Source organism: Stenella coeruleoalba, assembly GCF_951394435.1.
Source record: "Stenella coeruleoalba genome assembly, chromosome: 16".
Taxonomy (NCBI): domain Eukaryota; kingdom Metazoa; phylum Chordata; class Mammalia; order Artiodactyla; family Delphinidae; genus Stenella; species Stenella coeruleoalba.
The window spans coordinates 35420243-35441777 of record NC_137162.1 but is presented as its reverse complement, the minus strand read 5'-3'; the positions used below and the strand labels follow the sequence as shown (position 1 = coordinate 35441777).

Below are 21535 nucleotides of genomic sequence, written 5' to 3'. Positions count from 1 at the left end.
CACACTGGCCCAGGGCCTTTGCACCAGCTGCTGCCTTTGCCTGGAATGTTCTTCCTCCTGATCTTCACATAGGCAGCTCCATCACATTATTTACATCATGATGTATATGTCACCTCCTCAGACAGGCCTTCCATGATCAACCACTCTAACACATCACTCTGTTTTAATTCTCCATGTGGCACTTATTACTAATGAATCAGTGTGTGTGTGTGTGTGTGTGTGTGTGTGTGTGTGTGTGTTTAGTTTATATGTTTCTTGCCTATTTATTCTTACTAGAATGTAAGATTCAAGACAGCAGAGGCCTTATTTGCTTTTGCTGAGGATATAAAAGAGTAACCAATGAAGATTAAGTAATCAATAAATACTGAAGATGTGACTAGATGAATCCCCTAGGACTCCCATAATAAGAAAAGGCAATTTTTCTGTCAAGAAATTGCTAACATTCACAGGAAGACAGACAAAATGAAAAGGCAGAGGGCTATGTACCATATGAAGGAGCAAGGTAAAACCCCAGAAAAACAACTAAATGAAGTGCAGATAAGCAACCTTCCAGAAAAAGAATTCAGAATAATGATAGTAAAGATGATCCAGGACCTCGCAAAAAGAATGGAGGCAAAGACCGAGAAGATGCAAGAAATGTTTAACAAAGACCTAGACAAATTAAAGAACAAACAGAGGTGAACAATACAATGACTGAAATTAAAAATACACTAGAAGGAAAAAACAGCAGAATAAGTGAGGCAGAAGAATGGATAAGTGACCGGGAAGACAGAATGGTGGAATTCACTGCTGCAGAACAGAATAAAGAAAAAAGAATGAAAAGAAATGAAGACAGACTAAGAGACCTCTGGGACAACATTAAACGCAACAACATTCGCATTATAGGGGTCCCAGAAGGAGAAGAGACAGAGAAAGGACCCAAGAAAATATTTGAAGAGATTAAAGTCGAAAACTTCCCTAAGATGGGAAAGGAAATAGCCACCCAAGCACAGAGAGTCCCATACAGGATAAACACAAGGAGAAACACGCTGAGGCACACAGTAATCACACTGGCAAAAATTAAAGACAAAGAAAAATTACTGAAAGCAGCAAAGGAAAGACGACAAATAACATACAAGGGAACTCCCATAAGGTTAACAGCTGATTTCTCAGCAGAAATTCTACAAGCCAGAAGGGAGTGGCATGACATATTTAAAGTGATGAAAGGGAAGAATCTACAACCAAGATTACTCTACCTGGCAAAGATCTCATTCAGATTCGATGGAGAACTCAAAAGCTTTACAGACAAGTAAAAGCTAAGACAATTCAGCACCACCAAACGAGCTCTACTTCAAATGCTAAAGAAATTTCTCTAAGTGGGAAACACAAAAGAAAAGGACCTACAAAAATAAACCCAAAACAATTAAGAAAATTGTAAGAGGAGCATACATATGAATAATTACCTTAAACGTGAATGGATTAAATGCTCCAACCAAAAGACACAGGCTCGCTAAATGGATACAAAAACAAGATCCATATATATGCTGTCTACAAGAGACCCACTTCTGACCTAGGGACACATACAGACTGAAAGTGAGGGCATGGAAAAAGATATTCCATGAAAATGGAAATCTAAAGAAAGCTGGAGTAGCAATACTCAAATAAGATAAAATAGACTTTAAAATAAAGAATGTTACAAGAGACAAGGAAGGACACTACATAATGATCAAGGGATCGATCCAAGAAAAAGATGTAACCATTATAAATATATATGCACCCAACATATTAGCACCTCAATACATAAGGCAACTGCTAACAGCTATGAAAGAGGAAATCAACAGTAACACAATAATAGTGGGGAACCTTAACATCTCACTTACACCAATGGATAGATCATCCAAACAGAAAATTAATGAGGAAACAAGCTTTAAATGACACAACATACCAGATAGATTTAATTGATAATTATAGGACATTCCATCCAAAAACAACAGATTACACTTTCTTCTCAAGTGTGCATGAAACATTCTCCAGGATAGATGACATCTTGGGTCACAAATAAAGCCTCAGTAAATTTAAGAAAATTGAAATCATATCAAGCATCTTTTCTGACCACAACGCTAGGATATTAGAAATCAATTACAGGGAAAAATTGTAACAAACACAAACACATGGAGGCTAAACAATATGTTACTAAATAACCAAGAGATCACTGAAGAACTCAAAGAGGATATCAAAAAATACCTAGAGACAAATGACAATGAAAACACAATGATCCCAAATGTATGGGATGCAGCAACTAAGAGGGAAGTTTATAGCAATACAAGCCTATCTCAAGAAACAAGAAAAATCTCAAATAAACAATCTAACATTACACCTAAGGGAACTAGAGAAAGAAGAACAAACAAAACCCAAAGTTAGCAGAAGGAAAGAAATCATAAAGATCAGAGCAGAAATAAATGAATAGAAACAAAGAAAATAATAGCAAAGATCAATAAAACTTAAACCTGGTTCTTTGAGAAGATAAACAAAATTGATAAACCATTAGCCAGACTCATCAAGAAAAGAGGGAGAAGACTCAAATCAATAAAATCAGTAATGAAAAAGGAGAAGTTACAACAGACACCACAGAAATACAAAGCATCCTAAGAGACTACTACAAGTAACTCTATGGCAATACTCTATGGCAATAAAATGGACAACCTGGAAGAAATGGACAATTCTTAGAAAGGTATAACCTTCCAAGACTGAAGCAGGAAGAAATAGAAAATATGAACAGACAAATCACAAGCACTGAAATTGAAACTGTGATTAAAAATCTTCCAACAAACAAAAGTCCAGGACCAAATGGCTTCACAGGTGAATTCTATAAACATTTAGAGAGGAGCTAACACCCATCCTTCTCAAACAAACTCTTGCAAAAAACTGCAGAGGAAGGAACACTCCCAAACTCATTCTGGGAGGCCCCCATCACCCTGATACCAAAACCAGTCAAACATACTACAAGAAAAGAAAATTACAGACCTATATCACTGATGAATATAGATGCAAAAATCCTCAACAAAATACTAGCAAACAGAATCCAACAATACATTAAAAGGATCATACACCATGATCAAGTAGGATTTACCCCAGGGATGCAAGGATTCTTATATATATGCAAATCAATCAATGTGAAACACCATATTAACAAACTGAAGAAGAAAAACCATGTCATCATCTCAGTAGATGCAGAAAAAGCTTTTGACAAAATTCAACACCCATTTATGATAAAAACTCTCCAGAAAGTGGGCATAGAGGGAACCTACCTCAACATAATAAAGGACATATAGGACAAACCCAGAGCAAACATCATTCTCAGTGGTGAAAAACTGAAAGCATTTCCTCTAAGATCAGGAAAAAGACAAGGATGTCCACTCTCACCCCTATTATTCAACATAGTTTTGGAAGTCCTAGCCATGGCAATCAGAGAAGAAAAAGAAATAAAAGGAATACAAATTGCAAAAGAAGAAGTAAAACTGTCACTGTTTGCAGATGACATGATACTATACATAGAGAATCCTAAAGATGCCACCAGAAAACTACTAGAGCTAATCAATGAATTTGGTAAAGTTGCAGGATACAAAATTAATGTACAGAAATCTCTTGAATTCCTATACACTAATGATGAAAAATCTGAAAGAGAAATTACGGAAACACTCCCATTTATCACTGCAACAGAAAGAATAAAATACCTAGGAATAAACCTACCTAGGGAGACAAAAGACCTGTATGCAGAAAAGTATAAGAAACTGATGAAAGAAATTAAAGATGATACAAACAGATGGAGAGATATACCATGTTCTTGGATTGGAAGAATCAATATTGTAAAAATGACTACACTACCCAAAGCAATCTACAAATTCAATGCAATCCCTATCAAATTAACAATGGCATTTTTTACAGAACTAGAACAAAAAAATCTTAAAATTTGTATGGAGACACAAAAGACCCCGAATAGCCAAAGCAGTCTTGAAGGAAAAAAAACGGAGCTGGAGGAATCAGACGCCCTGACTTCGGACTATACTACAAAGTTACAGCAATCAAAACAACATGGTACTGGCACAAAAGCAGAAATATAGATCAATGGAACAGGATAGAAAGCCCAGAGATAAACCCACGCACCTATGGTCAACTAATCTATGACAAAGGAGGTAAGGATATACAATGGAGAAAAGACAGTCTCTTCAATAAGTCATGCTGGGAAAACTGGACAGCTACATGTAAAAGAATGAAATTAGAAAACTCCCTAACACCATACACAGAAATAAACTCAAAATGGATTAGAGACCTAAATGCAAGACTGGATACTATAAAACTCTTAAAGGAAAACATAAGAACACTCTTCGACATAAATCACAGCAAGATCTCTTTTGATCCACCTCAAGAGTAATGGAAATAAAAATAAAAATAAACAAATGGGACCTAATGGAACTTAAAAGCTTTTGCAAAGCAAAGGAAACTACAAACAAGATGAAAAGACAACCCTCAGAATGGAAGAAAATATTTGCAAACGGGGCTTCCCTGGTGGCGCAGTGGTTGAGAGACCACCTGGCGATGCAGGGGACATGGGTTTGTGCCCCAGTCTGGGAAGATCCCACATTCCGTGGAGCGGCTAGGCCCGTGAGCCATGGCCACTGAGCCTGCGCGTCCGGAGCCTGTGCTCCGCAACAGGAGAGGCCACAACAGTGAGAGGCCCGCATACTGCAAAAAAAAAAAAAAAATTAAGAAAAAAGATTTGCAAACGAATCAACGGACAAAGGATTAATCTCCAAAATATATAAACAGCTCATGCAGCTCAATACTAAAAGAACCAACAACCCAGTCCAAAAATGGGCAGAAGACCTAAATAGACATTTCTCCAAAGAAGTCATACAGATGGCCAAGAGGCACATGAAAAGCTGCTCAACATCACTAATTATTAGAGAAATGCAAATCAAAACTACAATGAGGTATCACCTCACACCAGTTAGAACGGGCATCATCAAAAAATCTACAAACAAGAAATGCTGGAGAGGGTGTAGAGAAAAGGGATCCCTCTTGCACTGTTGGTGGGAATGTAAATTGATACAGCCACTATGGAGAACAGTATGGAGGTTCCTTAAAAAACTAAAAAGAGAATTACCATATGACCCAGCAATCCCACTACTGGGCATATACCGAGAGAAAACCATAATTCAAAAAGACACATGCACTCCAGTGTTCATTGCAGCACTATTTACAATAGCCAGGTCACGGAAGCAGCCTAAATGCCCATTGACAGATGAATGGATAAAGAAGACGTGGTCCATATATACAATGGAATATTACTCAGGCATAAAAAGGAATGAAATTGGGTTATTTGTAGAGACGTGGATGAATCTACAGACTGTCATACAGAGTGAAGTGAGTCAGAAAGAGAAAAACAAATATCGTATTTAACGTATATATGTGGAACCTATAAAAATGGTACAGATGAACTTGTTTGCAGGGCAGAATTAGAGAAACAGATGTAGAGAACAAATATATGGACACCAAGTGGGGAAAGCAGCGGGGGGAGGGGTGTTGTGATCAATTGAGAGATTGGGACTGACATATATACACTAATATGTGTAAAATGGATAACTAATAAGAACCTGCTGTATAAAAAAATAAATAAAATAAAATACAAAAAAAAAAAAAAGAAGAAGAAATTGCTAACAAAGGACTATCACCTTTGTGACCCAGAAAGGAAGCCAGAGTGGTAGGAGCCTGGCAGTATTCAGAAAACTATCAAGTATAAAACCGTGAGGTAATCTGTTTATTAAACGAGAGAATCTGCAAAGACTTCTCTTGAGAATATCAGAGACTTTTTCAAACCAAACGTATAGAACATACATCTCCCAAAATACAATTCTGAAATATTCAGGCAGCTGGGCTGGATTGATTCTAGATGGATTGAAGCATGCCATTTAAGTCTCCCCATGATAGGCTATAAATATTGATAGCCCCCTTTAGGTGGACGGTTCTGCCTGATGCTCCACATGAAAGAACCATTTGGAAGGAAGAAAGCTATCCAGCTGCCTCTCTTTGAAAGATTGGGAAATACTATCAGAATGCCCAGAAATACAGAATTTGAATCAGAACAGAGGCCAGGATGAAAGTGAGAATACAAACTGGCTAAATGGGCAAAAATAAGCTCCCCAAATAGATGCACTGGAGATGTTCCCCCGAAGTCCCACAGCTGCTCAGCCCCCAGAGGCTGGCATCCTGTACTTGAACAGGCAACATCAGAAGCATGAGCGCTTAGTTCTGACCTAGCAGTCCTCGTTTTGCAGCAGTCCTTAACAAGAGCTCTCCAGGCACAGAAAGGCTGTTCAAAAACAGACCATAGAGTACTGGGGGTTTTATTGATGGAAGTGCTCAAACTAGCCAATTGTTTGCAAACAGAAGCTAAATGACTCATAAACTCTTTCAAGAAAGGTCATATCACACAGGGATTGACTGCAAAGCAACACGTACAACCTAACTTTTTAAAGGTCCAAATTTTCTGGTGTGTGAATAAAATAATCTTAATTTAGGCTCAACTAGATAACCCCTTGAGGACGAGGCTGCGTCTTTATTCAGCTTTGTATCCCCACAGTACTTCAATACCCAGTAGGCAAACAACAAGGGTTTGCTTAGTAAATAAATCTCACCCCCACCATCTCCTCTAGCTTGCTCGCCCATGTATCCTCTCTCTCCCTCTCCCCTCTCCTCCCTCTTTCTCTCTCTCCATCCATATCCCCACCACCTACCTAACCCTCTCTCCATCCCTCTTCTCTCTCTCTCTCTCTCTCTCTCTCTCACACACACACACACACACACACACACACACACACACACACACACACGTATATACACTTGGCCTCTTTGTTAGGACCTCCTACTCATCTAACTTAAAACTATGAAGATGTGGATCTTAACATTCCACAGCGACCTCACCTTGACCATAACCCCAAAGCTAACAGATGGACTGGAGTGGGAGATACCACAGATGAACACTAGAGAAAAATGTGACAAAACACATCTGGCCCCAAGGATATTAGATAAGAGACTACGGACTGATATGAATATAATAATAATTATTATTAACATCATCACTGTCCTGTCTGAACAGCAGGAGAAAACACTTATCACTTGACATGGTTCAGAGATGATGTTCACAAAGCCAACAGCCCTCCGAGCTGGAGTCAGACCTTCCCTCAGCCAAGCAGGATTCACTGCTTTCCCCCTGTGTGCTCTTAGGCAAGTTACTTAACCTCTCTCAGCCTCCCTTTCCTCATCCTGCAGGAGTAGCAGGGATGAGAGTAACCACAGAGTGGTCATGGGGATGAAATGAGATGCATCACATAAATCCCGTGGCACTGGGCCCGGCACATAGTACGTGCTCAATAAATGATATTGTGACTGTCAGTTACTGTGCTTCCCTACTTGGGTATCTCCTTCATGCCTGACACCTATGGCTTTCCTTCTGGGATGCATGAGCTTGGTCGAAATATGTTTTGTTCATTGAAACGAAAAGGATCTGGGATTTTTGTTTCATTTTGTCTGCCTTTTCACCCTGCTTCATGGCACAGCAATGATGACAATAAAGAGCTGACTCCTGGCTCTAAGCTGCTAAATCTTTTGCATCACTAGGGCTTTGTTTATGTCAGTGTTCCTCACCCACGTGTAGAGCAGAAAGTGACTCACCAGCCTACCATGCCTTGATGGGACGACCCCTTGGGACTGTCCCATTGCCTCCACGCTGTTTCTGTTTCATTATACAATCTCCTGACTCTAATTTGGTTTCCCTAAAAAACTTCACCAAGAAGAATATTTCATAAGAAGCTGGAGAATAAGAAGGCAAGGCCAGGGCTTCCCTGGTGGCGCAGTGGTTGAGAGTCCACCTGCCGATGCAGGCGACACGGGTTCATGCCCCGGTCTGAGAAGATCCCACATGCCGCGGAGCAGCTAGGCCCGTGAGCCATGGCCGCTGAGCCTGCGCGTCCAGAGCCTGTGCTCCGCAATGGGAGAGGCCACGGCAGTGAGAGGCCCTAGTACCGCAAAAAAAAAAATAGTAAAAAAGAAAAAAAAAAAAAAGAAGGCAAGGCCAGACATTTGGGAATCAGAGGCACCCACCTTCCCTCTCTTCCTTCCTTCCTTCCTCAGTCAATCCACATGGATTAACTGAACACCTACTATGTGCCAAGTACTATGCTGGGGGCTGGGGATTCAGTCTCCAACAAGAGAGACCCTGGTCCTACCATGCCTGCTGTATGGATGACCCCACAAATCATGAATCCATTACAATTAATTTCACAAACCAGTCATTACAAATTGAGGTGAGTGCAAGAAAGAAAACACGCAGGGAGTTATAAGACTGTCTAAGATAGTCTGGGGATTCTCGGGATGCTTCCATGAGGCAGTAACATCTAGTTGAGGACCTGTCTGAAGAGTGGTAAGAATGAACCAGCCCAAGAGGCACATAAGTGTGTCAGCGGGGTGGGGTGGGGAGTAGGCAATAAAAAGACTTGTGAAGTCCCTGAATTGCAAAATCTCAAGGAATAGAAACAAGCTCAGAGTTGCCAGAATATGGGGGGTGGGGGGGGAAGTGGGGCAGGGGAGGAAGAGAGACGACCTACACGATAGTTAGAGAATTGAACTGACTTGAACAGAATCTTTGGCAGAAGTCGGCAAACTCCAGCAGGGTTAAATCTGGTCCCTTTCTGTTTTTGTATAGCCTCCCCACACACACACGCTAAGAATGTTTTCATATTTTTAAATAGTTGAAAGAAATTAAAAAGACTAATATTTAATAACATTGTGAAAATCTTATGAAATTCAAATTACAGTAGCCATAAATAAAGTTTTACTGGAACACAGCCATGCCCGTACATTTACATATTGTCTATAGCCGCTTTCACACTACAGTGGCAGAGTTGGGGAGCTGCGACAGAGACTATATGGCATACAAGCCTAAAATATTTACTATCTAGCTCTTTGTGGAAAAAAATTGCCAACCCCTGATCTAGTGAGATAGGCAGAAGTCAGATTATAAGATCTTTTCAATCATATTAAAATTTTAGGATCTTATCCCAAGAGCAGGGGAACTCATTAACCCATTAAAGAGTTTGAAGAGGAGAACAGCATAGTTCAGCAGCGTCCAGACCTGTATGCACATTGGGTTAACCTAGGGAGCTTCCAGAATATAATGCATGAGTCTCACCCCCAGAGACTGTGCATCAGTTGGGTTTGTGTATGGCCTGGGTATGGGCTTTGGAATTTTTTGAAGATTCCTAGGTGATGCTAATGTGCAAGTAAACTTTGGGAACCATGGATAGAATCGCATTTGCATTTTTACAAGATCACGGTAACTCAGGGCTTCTCCCTCTGGCTGGATACACATTAGAATCATCTGGGGGATATTTTCAAAGATACTGATGCCAAGGTCCACCCAGACCAATTACATCAGGATCTCTAGAGATGGGCTCCGAGCATTGCCCAGGCGATTCTAACGTGCAGCTAAGGTTACACACTCTGCATTAATGTGCAGCAAGGGTAGATACACGAAAGCCCTGGGAGGCTACTTCGCATGGTCCAAGTGAAAGATGGCAGAGGCTTGGCTTGAGTGTCTGGCGCTGGGACTGGGGAGAAGAAAAGTGAAGGGACAGTGAGCAGGACCTGGCGATGCACTGGTGACAGGGGAGGGCTGGGTGGAAAGTTTCAAAAGTGATACCTAAATGTCTAGCAAAGCAAATGGGTGCAGCCTGATGCCACTTATTGGGATGGGAACCTTGGAAGAGGGAGAAGTTTGGGGGGTAAGAACATTAGTTCTGTTCTGACATCTTGTTAAAAGGGAGGATGCCTATGATGGGATTAGTCAGATTGAGGCTATAAAGAAGGCTGCGTCACGTCACAAGAGGCCTTGAATGCTATCTTAACAATGTTCTCTTTATATAGCAGACAATGGCTACAATGATGTAGAGGAACACATATGGGCTTTTGATTCAGATGGTGTTCCTGCCACATACAATGTGTGTGTTCCCTCAGCTTCCTCATCTACAGAATGGGATTTAAAATGTTCACACTCTGTCTCCTATACCTTTGGCCAGCCGACCTCAATGACAGCACAGGCCTCAATAAATGCCCTTACAAAGGTGTTGTGAAGATTAAATGAGATATTATGTGAATCTCTAGAAATTTATGTAGCACAAAAGACCCTCAAAAATGGTAGTTGTTATTCCTAAAGGAGAATGGCACAGTGACACCTCACAATGATGTTTTAGGAAGTGTATATGGACAATGGTGTGAAGGATAAGCACATAAGATAAGAAACTGGCACTTAGGTTTAGCAGTTATGACAGACAACATGATGGTATCTGTTCATCCATCAGTAAGAAGTCAGAGTCCCGCAATCCTGTGGCGTCCACAGTCCTCCAGAATCCCGGCTACCCTCCCAGTGCACTGCTTCTCCTTCCCAAGTGTGGCTCTGGTTGTCTGTCTTGACCAAGATGAAGGCCAGAGCTCTAGCCACCCTACTCACAGCCCAGGTGACAAGATGGAGAAAAAGACCGAAAGAAGAGGATTCTATCAACTCTTAAGGTGTATATACAAGCTGAAAATTAATTTTAGAGATGAGCAAGGATGACTTCCTTCAAAGATAAAGGGGATCCAGAGACACCAGAATGCACCCTGCACTGCTGATCACAGCAGAATTAAGGCCAAGAGCAGAACTCAGATCATCGAAGCAAATGAGTCATAGTACCTGGCAAGGAAGCAAGGCTTCAGCCAGACACCAGTCAGAACTCAAGCTTATGGCTCTTGCAAGTTAGCCACAGGAGTTCCTGTAACTGTGGACAACCCAAAAATGACCCCTGCCCTCAAACATGAGGCTAAAAACTAATGGATGCTGAGAGCATTAAAACAATAACTGTATCCGCTCAGATTAACCATACATCTGATGTAAATTCATATACACCTCACAAGGTGTCATCAAATAAATACTTCTGTCCCTTTAATGTAAAACAAAATACATATGTAGGAAAGTGCCTAAAATATACATGAATATTTTAATAGTAATTTTTAAAGTGAACCCTCATGTAACTACCTCTACAGGCAAGAGATAAAACATTACACCACCTCAAAAGCACACCTCTCTGATCACAGCACCCCTCCTTCCCACCCAGAAGTAATTAACTACTATCCTTGTTCTCGTGATGTGTACTTCCTTCCTTTTCTTTACGATATTTACACTTATGTATGTCTCTAAACAATGTTGTTTCTTTCATTTTTATATGAATGGAATCATGTGTTCTTCTGGACTCCACTTCTTCTGCTCAGCATTATGTTTGTGGCCCCAAAGAATTTATGGGTGAAATTACATGATGTCTGACATCTGAGTTAAAATACTGTGAGGAAGGAGGAGTTGCAAAGTATACTTTGAATACGGTGGTCATAAATTCATCACTGTTGAAGCTAGGCGATGGATAGATTAGGCTCTTTATACTATACTCTTGACTCTTAAATAAGTTTCAAAAATTTTATAATAAAAAATTGTTTACATTACTTTGTGAGATTCATTTTACTACAACAATTTTCATTGCTATATAGCAACAGTTTTCTAAGTAAGGTCCCAAAACCAGGAGCATCAGAATCATTGGGGAATTTGTTTAAATGAAAATATGCAAATAATTGGGCTCCACCCCAGACTTACTGAACCAGAAACTCTTGGAATGGGGTCCAGTAATCTGTGTTTTAATAAGTCCTCCAGATAGTTCTGATGCATGCTCAAGTTTGATAACCACTACTCAATAGTATTCTATTCTGTGAATGTTCCACAATTGATTTATCCATTCTACTACAGATACACTTATATATTATTTCAAGTTTGGGAGTTTCAAATTTGTGGATATTATAAATATTCTTGTACAAGACTTCTGGTGACAAGAGTCTCTCTGACATATACCTAGTGGTAAAATAATAGAATCCCAGAATCATAGGGTGTATGTATCATCAACACTACATGATAATGGCAAACTATTTTCAAAGTAGTTCGCCAATTCACAGTCCCACTAGTAACGTACGAAAGTTCCCGCTGCTCTACATCCTCGCCAATATTTGGTATTTTTCAGACATTTTAATTGTTGCCATCTTAGAGGGTTTAACACTTTTAAGCTATCCAAGTTGGGATCAAAAAACATGTATTAGGGAACAGAACTCCAGACATGAAATCATAGTATTGCAAATATATTAGTTGGTGGGCTTACATGGAATAGGCCTGATGTAGGAAGAATTTGGCATGATGGAGAAACTGAAAAAGGTCGATATGACTATACTATGGAAAGCAAGGTGAAATACAGTACAAAATGTTGTTGGGAAGTAAGGGAGGAATAAATCAGGGACCTTGTAGGTGTGCTAAAGACTTTGAATTGTATTCCTAGTGAAATGAAAAGCCAATGAAGGGTTTTAAGCACAAAATTTACATCATTATATTTCTATATCTGCATACATTTAAAATCTTTCAGGCACACATCCAGTTCTACCTATGATGGGGTTGCTTAATGCTTCAGACCAATGCTTCTGCTGAAAACAACTAGAAAAGCTGGATAAAGCACAAATACACACACACACACACACACACACACACACACACACACACACACACACACACACACACCCCTGCCTAAAGGCATAACAGAGTTTTTGAGAAAACCAGGAGTGGAGGGGACAAAATCCTAGAAATGAGAGAACCACAAAGAGATGAGCCAAAATTCTGCAGCCACTCTTTACCTTGGGACATTTGCCTAAACTAGGTGAGGGGTAAGGAGCTGAGGATCTAGGCAAAAAGCCTCAACAGAAATGCTATTAAGAGGCAAAAATACCAGAAGAAATTTTGGTAGTCTCTTGAGGAAAGAAAAACAAAAATTAGAGACCTGAGATGCCAAGATCCAAATAAGAAGGAAGGAACAGAAAACTATGCCCAACACTTGGCTCGTATTCCTCTCAAGACATTTGCTGAATTCTGAAGCTGTGCAGGGCAGGAGGCTAAGAAGCCAAGGAGAAATCTCCCAAAAAAACTTTCAGTGAGAGTTTTGATAGTCTCCCACTGCTAAGGAGAGAAAGAAACAGAGTTCTGAACTAGCCAAGGGGAGAAGTCATTGAGAACCCCCTATGCTCTTAGCTGAAGTTCCAAGAAAGCTACACCTTAGAAAGAGGCATTGGCCAGTGGCAGACACAGCTTTATCAAAACTAAAACAAAGCCTACGGTCAGCTAAGTCCCTAACTGGATTACAATAATCAGTCCCCCAATATGCCTGCCTAGAAGCTATTTTCTCTGGAGTAGAATAACATCATATACAACATCCACAGTTTTTCATACAAAACGTTGAGTATACTATTAAAGTTTATTAAGCATGCCAAGACACAAAGCCAAAACCCAGAGCTGAGGGCGGGGTTGGGGGGGGGGAAAGATCACACACAAAGAAACCACAAGTGATTCAGATATTAGAGTTGGTAGAAAAAGAGTCTAACTATGATTAATATGCTCAGAAGTAAAATAGCAAGTTGGAGAAATTCAGTGAAAAGGCAAAGAATTTCACCAGAGAGTTAGAATCAATAAAAAGGATCAAATGCAAAAAATAAAGATCAAATATAATTTCTAGTACTCTAAAATTAAGAACTCAATAGATAAGAGCAAACAACCTATTAAACAGAGCAGAAGAGATGATTAATAAATTGGAAGGTAGGTCAAAATTCTTCAAAGCTGAAGAACAGAGAAAAATATAAAATGGAAAAGAAAGAAAAGAGTGTAAGATACATGTGTGATAAAGTAAAACAATCTAAATTATGTAACTTTGAACACGCAGAAGAAGAAAGAAGAGGATAGTAAAAGTATTTAAAGAGATACTAGCAAACTGATTAGAGATATCAATACACAAATACAAAAGTTACTAAGAACCTCAGCAGGGTTGACAGCAAATAAACAACAGAAAATAATCAATAATGCCAAACCTTGGGACATCACAGAAAAATGTATAAAAACTAAAGACAAAAAGAAAATCCTGAAAGCAGCCAGAGGAAAAAAGACACATTATCTTCAAAGAAGTAATAACAATGTTGGTAAATGACTAATTTTTCAACAGAAATGATGGAAGCCTGAAGATAATGGAATAATGTTTTAAAGTGCTGAACAAAAACTCAAACATAGAATTCCATACTTAGAGAAAATATCATTCAAAATGATAGTAAAATTAAGACATTTTTAGATAAGTAAAAACTGAGAGGATCTGTCACCAGCAAACCCTCACTTTAAAAAATGCTAATGAAAGTCTAACAGGCATAAGAAAATGATCCCAGACGAAGGCATGATAATATAGGAAAAAATAAAGAGCAGTGGAAAAGGTAACCATGTGGGTAAATAAGAATGAATACTGACTGCTTAAAATAACAATAAAGATAATATCTAATAGGTTTTTAAAATATATAGATTAAAATGCATGACAATAACACAAAAGATGTCAGGGGGTATATAGAATTAAAATTCAATAAGGTACCTTATAATCCAGTGTTATATTTACCCAAAAGGAATGACAATATGTACACAGGATGACATAAATAAATATTTATAGAAGCACTGTTAGTGACATATAGAAAATGGAAACAATGCAAATGACCATCTACAGGTGAACTGATAAGCAAATTAAATGGAATACTACTCAGCAAAAATAAATGAATAAAACATTGACAGGCTAAAAACTATGGATGAATCGCACAGCAGACATTATTATTGAGCAAAAGATGCCAGATTTAAGAGTACACACTATATGATGCCATTTTATGAGGTTTTATCCAAGAAAAACTAATCTATGATGCTAACAGTCAGGACAATGGTTATCTTTGGGAGTATTAGAAACTGGAGAAGAGCAAGAGGGGACCTCTAGGAGGTTGGTGATGTTCAATTTCTTGATCTAGCTGCAGATTACCTCCATGGGTTCACTTAGTGGAAATGCATCAAGCTCTACATTTAGGATTGCTCACTTTTCTGTATGTATTTCAAAAAATCGTTTGAAAATATACTTCGTAAGTACAGAAAGTTATATGCAGGATAACAAGACTGTATCAAGCATCAAGATTAAGAAACAAAGTATGACCGATATCATTGATATGTATGTTACTCCCTGATTACACCTCCACCCACCCCACCAGAGATAACTACTCTCATGAATTTGGTGCTCACCATTCCTCTGAACTATTTTATACTTTGACTCCTTATGTCAGTTCACCTAAACAATATATAGAACTGTTTTGCATGTTTTTGAACTGTAAATAAAAGATAATTTGACCTCTATTGTTTAAAGATTATTCTAAAAAGGGCACAAGGAAACTTTCCGGGATGACAAAATATTCTATATCTTATTTGGAGTGTTGGTTACATGGGTACATACATTTGTCAAAACTCATCAAAATGTACATTTAATATCTGTGCATTTCACTACAGGGAAATGTTATCTCACTTAAAACCATTTTAAAAAAAATAGATCATTCTAGCTTCTTCATAGGCAATGGATGAAGACTGGACAGAAGTGGAATCAGGAAGGCCAGTTAAAGTATTACAGCAGACCTAGTGAGGGTCAAACGCACCTATCTGAGGAGTAAGGAAATAAAGTCAGGTTGTGGTCACAGTTCTTTAAAGAGCAGCTTAACTGTGAAGTGGAGCAGTAACTGGAGGGAGGAGTGAAGCCAAAGAAGGAGTTCTTAAAAATGGAATATCAAGCTTGACCCTGTTGAGAGGCAACACTGAAGGCAAAGAAGAGATGAGGGCTCAAGGGAAAAACGAAGTCCTCCAGAATGTGAGAGGGAATAGGATGTGAAGGTGGTTTGGTCTTTGCTGGGATACAGTGTCTTCTTGTTTTTTAACTGGAAGGAAATAAAAACGGTAGAGATGCAGGAAAAATCGTTTGGTGGTGGAAAGACAAAGTAGTTTCCATCCAATGGCTGCTACTTTTTCAATGATCATGGGTCACTATCTATAAATGGTGGGGATCAGAGTGTTGAAGCCTGTGAAGAAGAAGGGCATGAAATTCCATTGGAAAAGGCTGGGAAAGCATCCCAGCATGGTGGGGAGGGGTTAAGAAAAATCAAATGTTCCATTTTAGACAGGTTAAATGCCCAACAGGTAACCAAATTCTTGTAATATAGCATGGGCTCAGAATATTATTATTCATCTTTGCTTATGCTGCACGAAGCACAGCGTAACACATATTAGGTGCCCGAGAGAGAATGGATAAATGGATGAATGAAGATTAAATTCTTTTCATATTTTCTTAGCACACTTTTATATCATTGGCCATATTCCACAATGGAACTGAAGAAAAAATAGAAATAATGCACCTTATCAGTCAACCGATAACAAATGCATTTTCCTTTTGCTCATTTTTAGTTCTGTGTGTTCTTGGAAGAAAGGCAATCTGTGTCTTCCGATGCTATAAATTCTTCATTTTATCTAAATAAATGACATATTCATCTTCTAAGATAAGTGTTAAGCAGAATTCACCAATGGGGCAATTCTCATAAAAAAAACTAAGAGACAGAATCTTCATCCCTATGTTAACACAATTTGTGACAATCGTAAGGATAGAGCTGACAAAGAAATTAGAAGCTCTGGCCAAGGTGGATGGACCTAGAGTCTGTCATACAGAGTGAAGTAAGTCAGAAAGAGAAAAACAAATACCATATGCTAACACATATATAGAATCTAAAAAAAGAAAAAAAAATGGTTCTGAAGAACCTAGAGGCAGGGCAGGAATAAAGACGCAGACGTAGAGAATGGACTTGAGGACATTCTCAAGAGGGGGAAGGGTAAGCTGGGACTGGAATGAAGTGAGAGAGTGGCATTGACATATATACACTACCAAATGTAAAACAGATAGCAAGTGGGAAGCAGCTTTATAGCACAGGGAGATCAGCTTGGTGCTTTAGGACCACCTAGAGGGGTGGGATAGGGAGGGTGGGAGGGAGATGCAAGAGGGAGGGGATATGGGGACATATGCATATGTATAACTGATTCACTTAGTGATACAGCAGAAACTAACACACCATTGTAAAGCAAGTATACTCCAATAAAGATGTTAAAAAAAAGAAAGGATTAACCTCATCTCTGTATTGGAGATGTTCCTGCTGCTGCTAAGTCACATGTGCATCATGAGTAAAGAAAACCTTTAGCTCATGTACAGGAATCTCAGTGTGGTCCCACCCAAACCTGGTCATCCTAGGAGACAAATTAGCACACTGTGCTGTTTGTTTATCATTTATCAATTACGAAATGAAAAAAGCTTATAAATGCATTACTTGCAGCAGAAATTGTTATTCGCTTTATTACACTAAGTTCCATTTAAAAGGACTCCATTCATGCAAGAAGCACCGTTTTCGTTGGATGAACAGTCGGATTTTTACGCTTATAATTCAAGCATATACTTACTGTGTACATTGACTGCACTCTCCCGTTCCTGTTGCCACAGCCAGACTGCAGTCAGACTGTAAATGCATATCTGTGGTCATGCTTAACTACAGTCATTCAGAACTTCAGCTGTCAAGTTTGGAGCTAATATTCTCACGTATGCAGTTCATGCTCTACTCTTAAAAATCATTCCTTGTTTGCTATTAGAAGCTCCTAACATAACATACAAAATGGCAGGATCAATTTTTTTAAATAATCTAGATCTTTAACTAAATGCAAATACAATGTATTTTTCTTCCCTGAAAATATCCCCTTCCTTCAGTAACTATAAACACTGGCCAAGCAGTAAAATAGCACAACATGTTAAATATTAAAAAACAAAACAAACAAACAAAAAAAAACCCACACACACAATATAGCAGTGTTTACAGGGAGGAAAAGGAGGAAAACTTCAGTTTTGTGCTACACCATCCTTTGAGACACTCTCATTTTAAGTGTGGAGGCATCAATTACTTCTCCTTTGCTGTAAGGTCTACACGTTTAAAGGTTCTGTAGGTCCACTAAGAAAATAAGCAACTGTTTCTCTGTATCATTAAACACAACAGGATACCAGCCTGTGCTGGTTTTAAAACACTAGCAAAACTCCAACTGTGAATATTAAGGTTTTACTATTTCAGTCTCCAGAGAAGCAGAGAGTTGTTTTGTTGCCCGAGCATTAGGACCGTACTTCAAGTTGTCAACTGCACAATATTTCTAGGACCAACGACTAGCTCCACCGCAGAATCTTGTAATCCTAGAGTCTGAAGAAACCTTGCAGGTCTCCTATTCCAATCTGACATCCAAGACAGGAATTTTTTCCCCCAGCATCCCTGACTGACAGTCAGCCTCTGTTTCAATTACTCCAGTGGGGGAGTTCTCAAGAGAAGATTCCCAAGGGATATGATGAAATGCTAGAACCAACCATTCAGACAGGGAATAAGGCTCCAGTAAGCCTGGAGGATACAGACAGCCTTGCCAGACAGTAAAACCAGACTTCCAAAAGAATGTGACTCAGAATCAGCAATCATAGAGGTGCAACGTTAAAACATGTAGACCCCCCAATTTGGGGGCCATTCTAGGTCTTTTTATTGGCCTGAGAAGTAGCTTGTGCAATCAGGAAAGCAAGGTGGCTTTTCTCCCGCTGATTTCTTAAAGTAAGAACTGATTCTTTCAGGCTCACAGCAAGGGTTTGTCAGGCTCAGAGAGGATCAAATCCCTTCCTTCTGAAAACCAAGACAAGGGACCCCCTGGTGGAACTTCTAACGCTTAAAATACTCTTAACTTTGGTCTTAAAATTCTCACTACCGTAAACCAGAACATTTCGAGCTCTTCTTTTAAAGGTGTATATAGGCTACGCTGTAACTGAAGTTGTTTGGTTGGTGTCGGGTTGATGTGGGGGGCGGGGGGGGTAAGCGCAGCCCTTCCTCCCACAGGGGAGTCTGGTTTATCCGACCAAGAAAGGCAAGTGTGTGGGGCTGAGCTGCCAGCACATCCCCAGGCGGACCCCGGGACGGGGCAGCCCGGCCCTTACCTGTCGATGCTGATCACGCACAGGGTCATGATCGAGGCCGTGCAGCACATGACGTCCATGGCGATAAAGACGTTGCAGAAGAAGTGGCCAAAGATCCACTTGCCCCCGATAAGGTCGGTGACGCTGACGAAGGGCATGACCGCCACGGCCACCGAGAGGTCGGCCAGCGCCAGGGACACGATCAGGTAGTTGGAGGGCTGGCGGAGCTTCTTGACGAAGCACACAGAGATCACCACCAGGCAGTTGCCGGCGATCGTCAGCAGCGTGATGAGCGTCAGGATGGAGCCGATCACAACTTTCTCGGCGCTGCCGTAGTTGATCTGCTCCCCGCAGCCGGAGGCATTGTCCGGGAGTGCGTCCCAGGTGGGCACGGGGCTGGCCGTCACCTCAGGGACCCCGTGCAGCAGGTGCGGCGCCCAGGAGCCCGCGACCGGGCCGGCGCCGTCGGGGCTCAGGTCGGGCAGCCCGCGTCCCACCTCTGGCAGAAAAGAGCGGAGGTGCCCGTAGAGGTCCGGGCGGCCGCTGCTGTTAACGTCCATCATCGTGCCGCTGTGCGTCGCTGCCCATGGAGCCGGCGCCCCCGCCACGCGCTCCGGCTGCCGGCCCGGGGGCTTCACCTCGTCGGTTCCGCTCCGCTCGGCCCAGCCATGGGGCCCGCGCAGTCCGCTGGAGGGCGCCCCGGCCCGGCCTTGCGGCCCCGCACGTCCCGGTCCTCCAACAGCAGCGGACGACGCGGGAGCGCGGCCACCCGGGGACTCCCTGCGGGAGGCGCCTCCAGCACCCGACGGACCCCCGGGACGCGCGGGATCAGGGGCCGGCGGGCCGGGCTCGGCTGGCCGCACCGCACCGCTCGTACCGCTCGCAGACTTCAGCCGCCGAGTGGCTCGGCCGAGAGCGCCCGGGAGGCAGCGGCAGAAGTTGCGGAGAGCGCCCCGCCCCTCGCGCCCGCCGCCGCCGCCGCCGCCGCCGCCGCTCCCCTGCGGCAACCGCGCCGCGTCCCCGTCGCCGCCGCCGCCGCCGCCGCCGCCGCCGGCCGCTGCCCGCCCGCCCCGGGCTCCGGGACGGGTTTCCCCGGCTGGGCAGGGGCCGCCGTCTCTCCCGCGCCCCCCGGCACTGGGCGGGGGGCGGTGCTCCACGTGCCTCCCGGGATCCCGAGCCGCTTTGCCCGGGAATCTTCCGCAGGAGGCTCACACTCCCTCCGACAGACCCGAACCTCCTCACTAGTGAACGACAGTTTGGTGGGGGAGGACTAGGGAGCCCGTGGACGCTCGGACTCATTGCAAAATGAAGAACCCAGGGAGGGATTTTTTTTTCTTTAATCTTGATTTAAAATAAACCTTTCTTAGCACTCCACCGAGCAACAAACAGATACTTCCGTTTCCTATTTTGACCACTGATGGGAGAAAGCGAAGATGGAAAAAAGAAGCGGCTGAATGGGGGTGGGGGTGGGAGCTCAGAAGGAGAAAAGGGAGAGGGAGGGACGCCCGGGTCCTGACACCTAGGATGAGATGGGGGCTCTGGGGAAGGGACCTCCAGAGGGCTTAAACCCATTGTGACCAACACTCCAGGCGTCTAGAAACAGGCCTCTCAGCTCTGAAAATAGACCTTGACTGCTTTTACATTCAGACTTCAGTGCCTAATGTATTAAAATGAGGGTTAATTCTCCCATGGCATTCTGGAAATCTCGCACGTAAGAGAAGAAATGACCGGTTATAAATGTTTTGCAGAATCCTGGGTGTGTATGTTGATTTAATTAATGCCTATTGCCTAAAATCCCCTTGGTATTGAAACCCTGTCAGAGTGGCTGATTTTTATTATGTGTGAGACTTATTTCACTCCATTTTGTTTAAAGATTTTATCGGAAGCCAGCAGTGATTTCTTTAGTCTAAAGACTAAGAATAATCAAATCTGTTTTCTTTTCTAGTTAGACCCTAGCGGATCATAAATAAGAAAAGGAACAGAAACCTCAAAATGTATTCACGTGAGTGCTGGGTAACACTCTTCATTCTTCAGGGTGGGTGTTAGCCCTGTTTTTCCAGTTAAGGAAACACGGTTGCTATTGCAATCAGCTGGTAAGTAAGAGGTTTCAAACCCAGGTTTATCTGATTACTATGTTCATATTCTTCCCTCTACACATTCCAAAAAAAATTTTTTTTAAGTAGAAAAAATAAATCCCTAAATCATGGGCCAATGCTGACAGCTCTTTCACTACTGTGAACATGTCAGCGGCTCTCCTCTGTCTGGGGTAAGCGGATCAACACATTCAGAGGAAGAGTGCAGCATAACATGTAGACCACAAAAAAATACTATTTCATGGTTAAGAGGATGGGTGAGGAAATTTCTTCAACCTTACTTAAGTTAGTATTAAACATAATTTCAGACAAAAGAAAACTAGTTTGTAGCTGGAAGGCATCTGAGAAACCATTTGTTCACCCTGCAATACAGAGAGGGAAATAGAGGCTGGGACAAGTTTAATGACTTGTCCAAAATCACTCATGACTGCATTGAAA

The 21535-nt window shown here is 41.5% G+C and overlaps 1 protein-coding gene across 2 annotated transcripts in view; it reads right to left on the bottom strand.

Annotated features, from left to right (window-relative positions):
- The window catches only part of HTR7 (5-hydroxytryptamine receptor 7), a 92913-nt gene extending 73226 nt beyond the window's left edge, over positions 1-19687 (bottom strand). For both annotated transcript variants that reach the window (XM_079899659.1, XM_079899660.1), the window contains exon 1: positions 19026-19687. In XM_079899659.1, the coding sequence (XP_079755785.1) occupies positions 19026-19567 (542 nt within the window). In that variant the 5' untranslated portion in view covers positions 19568-19687. The remainder of the gene's footprint in view (positions 1-19025) is intronic.
- Positions 19688-21535: the final 1848 nt, after the last annotated feature.